This window comes from Eucyclogobius newberryi, unplaced genomic scaffold (assembly GCF_026437365.1).
Source record: "Eucyclogobius newberryi isolate DKJ021-1_F unplaced genomic scaffold, fEucNew1.0.hap1 SCAF_16, whole genome shotgun sequence".
Lineage (NCBI taxonomy): Eukaryota > Metazoa > Chordata > Actinopteri > Gobiiformes > Gobiidae > Eucyclogobius > Eucyclogobius newberryi.
Window position 1 is genome coordinate 13550101 of NW_027315790.1, and position 12557 is coordinate 13562657.

General features: G+C 39.5%; 1 protein-coding gene across 1 annotated transcript in view; it reads right to left on the minus strand.

Annotated features, from left to right (window-relative positions):
• The window catches only part of csmd2 (CUB and Sushi multiple domains 2), a 245291-nt gene that overhangs the window by 202395 nt on the left and 30339 nt on the right, over window positions 1-12557 (minus strand). Inside the window, exon 2 of the mRNA XM_072447628.1 lies at window positions 9803-10019. Coding sequence (XP_072303729.1) covers window positions 9803-10019 — 217 coding nt within the window. The remainder of the gene's footprint in view (window positions 1-9802; window positions 10020-12557) is intronic.

Here is a 12557-nt window from a genome sequence, read left to right on the forward strand (position 1 = left end):
AATAACGCAGAAATGTCTCCAGGTGAAACGCAAGTCACGGGCGGCATGTGCTTGTGTGTGTGTGTATCTGCCCGGCGTGGCAACAAGCCCGATCTGTAATAATAATTCCCTGGCGTACACGTGACTGTGGATAAGCGTGCTGAACGACCAGACCGCTACAACCGGTGGTCCACACCAGTGCGAATCAACTGTGCAAGCGATATCATGGAGCTCCTCTAACTTCTAACTGTTATAATACTTAAAAGAGCTACAATGAGGTGCCATTAAACTTGTAACTTGTAATCCATTTGTGGAAATTATAAGGTATTTTCAAAATAATGTATTAAATTGTAAGCGGCTTGGTTAACTGTGAAAATCCAATGCTCAGCGTTAACGAGTTGTCGCTAATATGTTTGCCAAAAGGGTAATTATATGATACCCATTTTTAGCACATTTTTTAAGTTGTAGTGCTGACGCTAAATAAATAGACACCTGGTTATTTTGTTTTTTTGTTTTGTTTTTGCTCTCTGTTGTCTTGGAAAGAGTGTTGTTTAGCGGTCTCTGAGTTCTCTGCATATACAGGCTTTGAGACTAGCACAAAATGTTCAGCTTGTCTCATTTCGGCGTTTCGGTTTTCTGATTCTTATCTTTATCTTTCTTTTCAAAAATGCACAACTGGCTTGTTTGGGGGTGAACACAACTGACTATTACGTCATCTAGTGTGTTTTGTCCGTATTTTGATAAGAAAAGTCAGACAATACTAAAATGACTGTGACTGATGGACAGGATGCAGCGTATAAATCCTTGGCCATCTAGTTGATTATTTCTCTAATCTGAGGTTACAGGGCCTAATAATTCTGCCTCTCAGGTGAACGTGTGTCATAAATTTCCCCATCGTTTCACTTTTCGCAGCGTGAGATGATGAAAAACAAACTATCACTCTTCCCTGTGTTTCCAGCGTTCAGTCGTTATGCCTGGCACTGATAAGTGGCGGTTTCTCCATTAACAGCCTGGACTCAAAGGAACAATAAATCCAACGATGTGTGAGCTGACCTGGTCTCTGTGCACGCCACACTTTGTCTGCAGACACAGCAATTTACATATTTGTACACAAGACCATGAAATGTGAATAAGCCATTGCTAGCAACAATGTAGCAAACATTTAGAATTATTAGACACATTTTCAAGACTTGTGAAGCCCATTGTCACTCTATGGAAATGGGAATGATAATCAAGTCAACACTATGGAAAAATAAATAAACAAATTCATAAACAAAGAAATGTATAAAAAGTTGGAGCCAAAACATATTAAATGCAACATACAGCATTTGGACTGAGATCAATGAAATATTTCAGACCATCTTCAATTCCATGCCATTTGACTTTAAAACAACGTATCTCAGATGTAAAACTCGATGATAGATGATAGATGGATACCTGGGGAGTGTACTTTTAACAAGCAGATGGAAAGCAGGGACACAGTCAGCACTGTCTCTGAACTGGACTGAAATAACATAAAATTTATAAAAATTGAAAAACAAACTTTTTGAAAATCTGATGATCATTGTGACAAATGCGGCTGGTACAAAAGGTATACCAGACTGACTCTTTGTTTCTGATTTTGTCATATCACTGTCTGTCTTCTGTTTATTTTGTTTTATATATATAAAAAAAAACAATACAATGAATAAAGATTCTTTTAAAATTCAACATAAAAGATTTTCTTGGTTTTATATTGTTGCTGTGCTGACAGACCAACCCAAAACCCATTTGCATGACCTTCCTTTAACAAAGGACTTCCTGTTTTATTAAGTGGATTTATAAGACATTCAGAACAGGGCAAGTGAGTGTTCTTCCATAATTTTTAAAACAAACAATGTCTGTAATTACTCCAGACGTGGCTTTGGCCCGACAATGCTCTCCTCTAACATAGGTATCTGCAGTGCGCTAACATATGGCGCGAGCATGTGTACATCAGGACGAATAGATGCTAACGCTCAGTGAGCATGTGTGCACGGCGTGTTGCCATACTGCAGTCATTTTCCAAAGTATGCATCCGAGGAGATTGATGGCAAAAGCCTTCAAGCAGGAAGACTTACGGCTCAAGCGAGTGATTAGGAAGGAGGCACTAGCGTAAGGCAACAGCTCCTGCCCTGACACCAAACCTCCGACTACAGCGACACTATGCTCCAGCTTAACAGCATGCTTTCTCAATGGGAGATATTTTAATGTGTGCAGTATTTTAGCGTCACTTAAGAACCAACAGCAGACTTCTAGTCAGCAAAAAATAAACTAAATAGACATACAAAGCATGTCTCTTTACTATTGGTGGTTTTTTAATGTTTTTTTTTTGTGTGTGTCAGTTGTGTTGTTTCCATGGTTTGTGTTGAATTGTTCTCATTTGTGTTGTGCATGCACCTAAGCACAATGTGCCTGAGACAAATTTCCTTCTTTGGGACAATAAAGGTGAACTTAAACCTTTTATTTGGTTGTATTGCCTATTTGTATTACCCTTTGAAACAGTCTACAATACAATAAAAGCCAGACTGAAATCTGTTCTACCATTTCGCCTCAATTATATTTGATGTATTATGTATTACGTATTATGCAAAATAACATAATAAGTAGTGAGAGAAATTGTGAGAATACTATGCAAAAGGAACAAAATAATCCCTCCCTTCGTGTACACTGCAAAGAAATATCTATTGTTACTAACAAAACTACAATTAAACATGAAAACATACATTCATTTCAATAAACTCCAATAGCGCTTTCCACCACTGGTCACTACTTGAAGCTCCACGCCTTTAATCATGTCATAGTGTAGTGGCTTGTGGCTGTGCTGTCAAGGGCCGTCTCATGCACTAGTGCTCCTTATTTAGGTCTTATTGAGGCTTTGGGCAAAAATCTGTCCCATCCACGCCTCCTCCTGCCTGCTTCTTCACCATGAGTGTGATGCCAGACAGCCCAGCCCCCATCAATGAGATCTGGGCGTATATTCACACCCTGCTCCCTGCGCTACAGTGTGCACAGACTGGCACTTACAATGTGAGATATGACACAAATGTGACAACCAGAGCTTTGCCCAGGGAATATGCGGCTGTCAACAATTAGCACAATAACTAAAGAATACAGAAGAGCCTTCTGAGACACATTGGAAAGATAAGCCTTTTAGCTGAATAGGCCGCAATGTCATTTTTCATATTTTTCATGAAATGTCTGGTTGGCTATAGTCACATTACAAATATAGAAATATTTTGCGACATGAATATAAAGCTTCACTATACTATACTCATTTCATTGGTTATTACAATATAGAAAAGATTCCACTTGAATTTGTGGAAAAAACATACATAAATGTTCTGAATACCGAGGGTCAAGTATAGTAAGGCTTACACATACAAATGCCATTCATAATAAGTGCATTTCTTTCACATCTTTCACATTTGTTTACCACTATCCAGGTTGTAAAGTACATTGATTACAACATTTGTAAGTCCCATCTTCCCAGGAGGCTTTTAAGGTTAACACTCAAATGAAGTGTAGCGGCAACACAGTGATATTTCTAGGCTGCTTTGAGACATTTTGCGGCATTGCTAAGTAGCTCTGACTCATAAGGCATCTGCTACAGGCGAGCACACACTTAACACTGGAGTCAGTCATTTCCCTTTCACTTTAACTCACCGCGGCTCCTACCCCACAAGTTAAAACAAAGGGAAGCCTACAGAAACATGGCATGACTTAAATGAAATCAATACTGGGGAAAAAAAGAAAAGAGAAAAAAACATTCCAAGATGTTTTTTAAAGACAAAATAAACACTTGTATGACCTCGGTGGCATTTGCAAAAAGAAAGGAATAATATTGATAATAGCAAAATGGGTTCTGTAACGTAATATAAAGTACAATATAAAAACACAACCAGACAAAAAAACATATTTGAGCAATTTGTGTACATATTTTGTCTACCGCTGATCTTATTACACAAATATGAGTGTTTATAATAGTTTTTCTACATTTTTAGGGGAAAAAATATACTTCCACATACCAAAATTCTCCGCCAATGGTCGTAGAAATTTGACAGTAGGCGCTCAGCTTTAGCAGCAGCCCTTGCCGACATGACAGCGATAAATGAATTATGAGACAAATAAACAAAGATGATGGCTTTGAAAAACAGAAATCAAAGGCAACCGCTCCAATGTGAAGTGAGGCAAAACGTTTGTGTTTGAAAACTGCAGGAGCTTAAAGGAGCAGAGTGAAAGGTGTGCATAACGTAAAGTGTCATTTACAAGAAAGAGTGATCGAATTCAACACAGCCAGCTTGAAGAAAGGAGGAAGGAGAAGAGCCAGTGGAGATAAGGTCAGGTAAAGAGGGAGAGAGGGAAATGACGGAAAAATTGGAGGAAGTGGACCAAGAGAGAGATGGGAAAAAAATTACTTCTGACACAAGCGGGAGATGAGAAAGCTGCGTTATAAGATGTACATCACAATACAACTGTGTGCGTGTGCGTGTGCGTGTGCGTGTGCGTGTGCGTGTGCGTGTGCGTGTGCGTGTGTGTGTGTGTGTGTGTGTGTGTGTGTGTGTGTGTGTGTGTGCGTGCGTGCGTGTGTGTGTGTGTGTGTGTGTGCGTGCGTGTGTGTGTGTCTGACAGCAAACAGGATGCTGTGAACAGCTCACAGCCTATTGTCAAGCTCCACCCAAGATAAAACTTTAATTCTTACCTCAAATCCATTATGGAAAAGGCCCAAAACGGAGCACAATCATAAAACTAGTGTCCCATATAAATCCATCAGTAAAACTAGAAATGTTCACTGCTGTGGATCAAGCGCATTTTCCCCCTAATTATAGATTCTATTCTTAATATAATAAATATTTCATTAGAAAGTGGTTATGTTCCACAGTCCTTCAAACATGCAGTCATTAAACCGGTTTTGAAAAAGCCTAATCTAGATCATGACCTATTGGTAGACTACAGACCTATTTCAAATCTTCCCACCACAGCACTGAAACTGCACTAGTTAAAGTCATAAATGATTTGTCATTATCTGCTGACGATGGACTGGTCTCAATCCTGGTTATGTTGTACCTCAGCAATGTACCTCACAACATTCTACTGCAGAGGTTAGAATGTGATGTAGGTGTCGGAGGGACAGCCCTCAGCTGGTTTAAAGGTACCAGTGTGTTAATGTACACCAGAGCTCCTCACCTTGTTCTAAAGTAACTTACGATGAGCCGCAGGGATAGGTACTGGGTCCCATTCTGTTTACTCTTTATACTCAATATCAGAAAGCATGGCATTAACTCCCACTGCTATGCACACAGATGTATTTATTAATGAAACCTGATCAGACTGATTAAGCAGATAGACTTAGTGCTTGTGTGAAGGAAATAAAAACCTGGATGACACTTTGTCACCTTGGTTTATTATTTGACCAGGAGCTCTCATTCAAGGCGGAAAAAAAATCTTTCCATCTGCGCAATACAGCTAATATCAGAAGAATCTTGCCTAAAAGCGATGCTGAAAAACGTATCCACGCATTTGTAACTTCTAGGTTAGATTACTTTGACTCCCTGCTCGCAGCATGTCCTAAAAGCTCCATAAAAAGCTTTCAACTGGTTCAAAACGCAGCAGCAGCTTGAACACAGTCCTCTGCTTCTGACTACTCTTTCTATCAAACAATATTTAATATTTAATTTCACTTGCAATCTGTTCATTGCTTTTCCTTCTTCTTCTCCCACTTCCCCGCCGAGAGTGGAACACATCGATGACCTGTGGATCCAGATGCTCCTCAACTCCCAGGAGAAACAGCCTCTTCTCCATATGTACATATGGATGGTTCTTCATCTGCCTGGAAGAACTGGCTCCAGCTCCACTGTCTATCTCGCGTCCGTCTGAGGGAGTCGGATCTCTCCTTCACTGTGATTTTCTATAAGATGTCAAGCCTTTTGAGTCTAGTGGTTAAGTATGTCGGTGTAATCCCTCATTCGTCCAGGCGTGTTCCATAGTAGAAAAAGCTTCAGTTGTAGTCATCTGGACTCAGTTTGAAAAAATAGACGTTTCGACTCTCATCCAAGAGTCATTGTCAATAACAGAATTTAGGTCGAGAACTCCGATATTAATACTGTTCTGTGGTAAGACCCGCCCATTGGGAGGAGCCTTCCTGAAGTAGAAAGAGTTGTTTGTTTCAACAGAAACTCCCCCTTGTATCTACCGAGCTAGCCTATTCAGAATCTTAATGGGCTATTAGAAACCTCTTTGTCTTTGTGAGACCCTGGCTCAACCACCCTGAGTACCTGATTAGCATCTGAATGTCCTTTACCTTTCCAGGGGTTCAGAATCCCATTATAAATAACAGGAAGATGAAACCTAAGCCCTCCATTTCTGTTTAAAGAAGGTCTTTCTTTTTTAACAAAAATAGCTTCCTTGACTCCTCTTTCAAACCATCTTTTCTCCCTGCTTAAAACCTTCACCTCACCGTCTTCAAACGAGTGATTAGAGGCTTCAAGATGGAGATGCACGGCGCTCTGTGGTCCTGAACTTGTATTTCTTCTGTGTTGATAAAGCCTCTTGTGTAAAGGCTGTTTCGTCTCACCTATGTAACGTTCTTTACAACTTTCTTCACTGCATTGGATCGAATAAACTACATTGCTCTGTTTTTGAGTCGGCAACTTGTCCTTTGGGTGAACCAGTTTTTGTCTTAAAGTGTTTCCTGGTTTAAAATAAACAGGGACTTTGTGTTGTCTAAAGATTCTCTGCAGTTTTTCCGACAGGCCAGACACATAAGGGATAGAAAAGGACAAAAGGGAAACTGAACAGAGAAGGAAGGGTGTTACAAAAGGGAAACTGAACAGAGAAGGAAGGGTGTTTCTATCCCTTATGTGTCTGGCCTGTCGGAAAAACTGCAGAGAATCTTTAGACAACACAAAGTCCCTGTTTATTTTAAACCAGGAAACACTTTAAGACAAAAACTGGTTCACCCAAAGGACAAGTTGCCGACTCAAAAACAGAGCAATGTAGTTTATTCGATCCAATGCAGTGAAGAAAGTTGTAAAGAACGTTACGTAGGTGAGACGAAACAGCCTTTACACAAGAGGCTTTATCAACACAGAAGAAATACAAGTTCAGGACCACAGAGCGCCGTGCATCTCCATCTTGAAGCCTCTAATCACTCGTTTGAAGACGGTGAGGTGAAGGTTTTAAGCAGGGAGAAAAGATGGTTTGAAAGAGGAGTCAAGGAAGCTATTTTTGTTAAAAAAGAAAGACCTTCTTTAAACAGAAATGGAGGGCTTAGGTTTCATCTTCCTGTTATTTATAATGGGATTCTGAACCCCTGGAAAGGTAAAGGACATTCAGATGCTAATCAGGTACTCAGGGTGGTTGAGCCAGGGTCTCACAAAGACAAAGAGGTTTCTAATAGCCCATTAAGATTCTGAATAGGCTAGCTCGGTAGATACAAGGGGGAGTTTCTGTTGAAACAAACAACTCTTTCTACTTCAGGAAGGCTCCTCCCAATGGGCGGGTCTCACCACAGAACAGTATTAATATCGGAGTTCTCGACCTAAATTCTGTTATTGACAATGACTCTTGGATGAGAGTCGAAAAGTCTATTTTTTCAAACTGAGTCCAGATGACTACAACTGAAGCTTTTTCTACTCTAGTGGTTAAGGCGACAGCACACATGCCAGGCTCCATGTGCCGTCGGCCGCAATGAGTTTGAATCCCGGCCCTGACACTTCCCCACTTCACACTGAACTATTCTGTCTAATGAAGCCTACTGGACAAAAAATATTTTAAAATAAAAACAAGACTGTAATTACTCTTATCAATTATTTTTTATAACTTCCATCAAAAAGGTTATTGACAGGGCTGTTAATAATTATTGCTTCAAACACTTAAAGTCCAACATGGACCACATTCTCCCCCCAGTCCCACTGACACATCAATATACAACAGTGCCCTAAAGTCCAAACAGGAGAAAAGGCTGAGGCGAACACCGATCTATAATGGATTTTCTTCTCCCTTTCATTGACTTTCTGCAGGGAGACGCGGAATAGCACCAGCAGCACCAAAAAAAGAGACAGAATATTTCGACCACTACAAATACATTGTTAAAAGTGACAATAACAAAGCTCTTATAAGGCTACGACTCTCATTGGTCTCTTAGGAGCGATCAGTTGTGCATTAGCAAGGTAATGCTAATAGCGCAGGGTGAGTTGGATTAAAAGCAGCCACTTGTGTAATTTGAAGTGATCTGATAAAAATATGTAGATAATGAGACCAGCGTGAGATCATACATAATCAGTGGTGAAAGGTTTGCTATCAAGTTTCCCATACAATAATGTGGAAAAAAAAATATTTAAGATTTCACTGTATGACCGTTAAAGATGCACTATGTAACTTTTCTGGTAAGGAGTCCGCTTACTTGTCTCCTTGGAGATAATATTGATTTGCCTGGAATGTTCACAGTATGGGATTAAACATATCTATCTTGCATTTATTCAATTTATTCAAACATCTTTATTGCTAAAAAACCCAACATGAGACAAATATGAATGAAAATATATTTTTGCTGGACTTTTCCATACATCTTATATTATTAAATGATGTCTCCTGTATAATATTATATTTTTGATCATTCCTGACACTTTTTAATACAAATCGGTGCAGATCTGAAGAATCTGAAGTGAACAAATGAGTTGTGAAGGAGACAAAACTGAGAGATTAACCAGTGTAAATATAGTAAAAGTTGGTAAAATGAGGAGTCAGATCTCAAACATTGCACGCATTGATTCCAGAAGGTGTTAGAGAGAACCCGTTTGGTGCCTCAGAAGGAGGTTGCTAAACATTATAACCTCCAATAAGTGAGTCATTCAGTAATAGTATAGTCGACTAATACATTTGTTTTGGCTGTCCAAGGTCGTTGCATTAAATCCCGTACCTCCATTTACCCCAATATGTTTTTTAATTTACATGTCTGACCTCTAATTATCTTGACTTGAAACAGGAAACTACCTCCTTAAGTCACATTTAGTCCAACAACACTGCCACATAAACATTGCAGTCAGGCTCTACCACCACTATGCACACTTTTTGTGGTTTTAACAGTGCACTCTTGAATAAACTGGACTCTTGCAGAAGTTAGTGAGCATGAAATGTTGCAAAGCAGCGAGCCAATAAGCGCTGTACTCTTTGAGGTTGTTACAGTGCAGACGAATGAGACTGTTGGTTCAGAAAATGTTTGTTTGAGTCTTCACACTCAAGTAATTTTCATTTCGCTTTCTTCGTAGTGTCTGTGTGTCTGTGTGTGTGCTCTGAACGCGAGTATCCCCACGAAGTCAACAGGGCAGAAGGCACTGTTTTATTCCGTTTTATTCAGTAGGCCACCACACATTATAATTATGCCCACTGGTGGTCCCTTTAGGTACAGATATCCAAAAGGATTAGAAACATATTTAATTGGGTAAACAATAGCAGAAGGATTTAATTGAGTGGTATGTAATATATGACTGGTATTAACAAAAGGTCTCAAAAAGACAGTCTTAATGACAAAGGTGTAAATGAGTGAGTGGTTCATTGATGTAAAGAGCTTTGAGAGCCTTGACGGTAGAAAGGCACCATTTTAACCCTGTACTGAGCCTCAGATTCATAGTTGCTGAGATGCTAACTGCTCTACCAATGATGCCAATGTCAGGAGCGGGGTTTGAACTGCCGACACTGAGCTCAGAGGGCGAGCGCTTTACCAGCTGAGCTTAAACCAAGCATTCCATAATTAATTTCTCTTTACAGCAAAACACTAGTGCTTTTGAACACCAACCATATTTACCTTGTGCGCAGGTTTCCAGGACTGGGAGGTCCATCGTAAACCGACAAGAGGTCAAAGTCCTCCTCCAGGGCGAAGCCTTGAAACACCAGCTGTATCCTGTTGTGTTCTGCTGCCACGATCACCCATGTGCAGTTGGCATAGTTTGGATAGCCATAAGGATAACCCGGGCTCTCTATCGTCCCATTGGGACTGTGCAATGTGTAGCTGCAGTTCTGAGCTGTGGAGAGAACAGAAGAGAAACTGGGATCAGAATGTGTTAGAGTTTACTGCAATGATGTAAAATACAGTCTCAGAGCAAAGACATAAAACATTGAGCCTTTCTGCAATGATGAAGATACAGTACAATACAATTGACAGTGACAGTGTGAATATGATTTTAAGGAAAGTTTTAAGGAAAGTTAACAAAGCCTAGAGCCCAGTGTTTCAACCATTCCATTTGACTTTAATACTGATGAACTTTCCTGATTATTATCACAATCACAACAAAGCCATTCATAGTTTATGTCCCTGATTTAGAGATGTGCAATTAATCAAATGTATAATCTTGATTTTAATTATTAGTCTATTCAATTACAAACATGTTGTAATTGAAAATACTTGTTCTTGTTTTCCCCCTCAAAACATGGAGCAAAGCCACTTTTCTAATACACATTTGGATTAAACAAAAGTGTCACATTGCCTGCAAGCCTCGAAATAACGGGCCGGACACGGTCAATGACCGGCACAAAAATCAGTTTTGACCGACTCCAAAATCGAGGCTCCGGACACAATGACCGACGCAAATTTTTCGCCGTAATATACATTTTTAATAGGCAAAAACAACGCGGTGAACATGCCCAAAGCGATTCCTATGCACAAACTCGGGCGCGCTGTACTACAGACCACGGTTATTGCTGTAGTTATACAGCGGAGGAAGGCAGCGGAGCGCATGTGCGCGGGCATTTCCATCGCTTAAGTTTCGTTTTGACAGACATGCCACTTCACAGTCTTCTCGCTTCTCATTGGCCGAGCGGTGTCTGTGATCTAATGTTGATGAAAGCGGGCATCTGATTGGCCGCTGCGTTCGGTTGTACTCGGAAATGCCCGGTCTAATTTTGCGCCACAAGTGATATCGAGGTTGGCGGGCGTCAATCTCCTCAGTTCGCAATTCAGTCTTTTTAAAGTTGTTTGCAACAAAAGCTGTAATTTTGCACATTAGGGACAATGTCAATGTGGAAGTATTCAAGGGCCCCGATGTTAGCATCGGGGCAATGTATGTATGTTAGTAGTTTATTTTGTAGGCTGTGATTTTATATATTCCACAAGATCTCCTTGTGTCAAATGCTGTAAACAGTATTTATTTTGTATCTAAGAAACATTATTATAATAAATTAAACAGTATTAAACATCATGATCTCTGGTTTATAGGAATTCAGTATTTGTGCTCTTCATATCAAATAACAGATAAAAGTACTTTAAATTGATTTACATGCTAATAACCAGGTTTAAAACAACACATTTATCTTATGACGCTGCAATGCCGCGCACACTTGTGGGCCCCTGAAATTGCTGGGGGGCCCCTAACTTTTTCAGGTAGGGGCCCCCCTGGCCCCTAACTTTGAAAATCTATTTCTCAGCTTGTAAAATGATAAAGAGACATGTTAATAAAAGTTAATTTTTCATTAATTATGTTATTCTGTTTTCCTTTCCTTGTGACCGATTCAGAATTAGCCATGACAGGTACCAAATGATCGGTACCTGCCATGTTGACAGAGACGTAAAAATAATTATTTCAAGGCTTGGCCTGTATGTAACATTACCAATAATGCCTTTTTTACAAGTTAATTTTGACAGTTTAGAAAGTAATTGATAGAAATAACCCTGCAACGAGCTGAACCTTGTCCAGGGTGTACCCCGCCTAAGACCCTAAGTCACTGGGATAGGCTCCTGTGGTAGAAAAAGAATGAATGAACGATTGAAATAATCATGATTTCAATTATGATCAAAATAATCATGATTAAAGGCAAGTTTTGTATTGCACACATCATGTAGGCAACACATTGCTTTACATTGCGAATAATGAATGTTCTTCTTGGCACTACAGTATGGCAATCATCAATGTGTTTCCATATGTATTTGAATAGAGTGTGTTGCGATGTGAATAGAGAGCTTGCACTGCCAAATGCTTCTGTTCTAAATCTCTAGACAGAATGACTTGTAAATGCAGCCAAGACTTTTAATCAATGAGCTTTAATCACAAATGTAAACTCATGTGTGATTAAACGTGTATTTGGTGTGCTATCTGACTAATTCTCACTGTGTATATACAAATGAAAAATGGATCAGAGTATTACACAGCATGAATTATTTTCTATGCACGGAAATATGAAATATATTTTGGTGGCAACATAAAATTATTGCATGGTTCAGTTAAGCATAATATCCACATTTTTTGTCGGCTAGCAATATCGAGCTGGAAAATTGTCACGGACAGACTCGGCTAAATCTCAAAGTGATACGACTAAAGCTACACTAACTTTTTTTGGTGAAGCATATGCCACTTGCTTGTCTCCACGGATATGCTATTGCTTTGCCTTGAATGTTAAACTTAACTTAAACGTAATTATCTCCATGGAGACAAGCCAAATCACAGGTAAAATCTGTGAAAAGGTGACCACCCTCACAGCATTTTCTTGTAATTTAATACATGCATACATACATTTAAAGTAATTTAATGAACATTTCAGGGCAAAGCAGTAACATCTCCATGGAGACA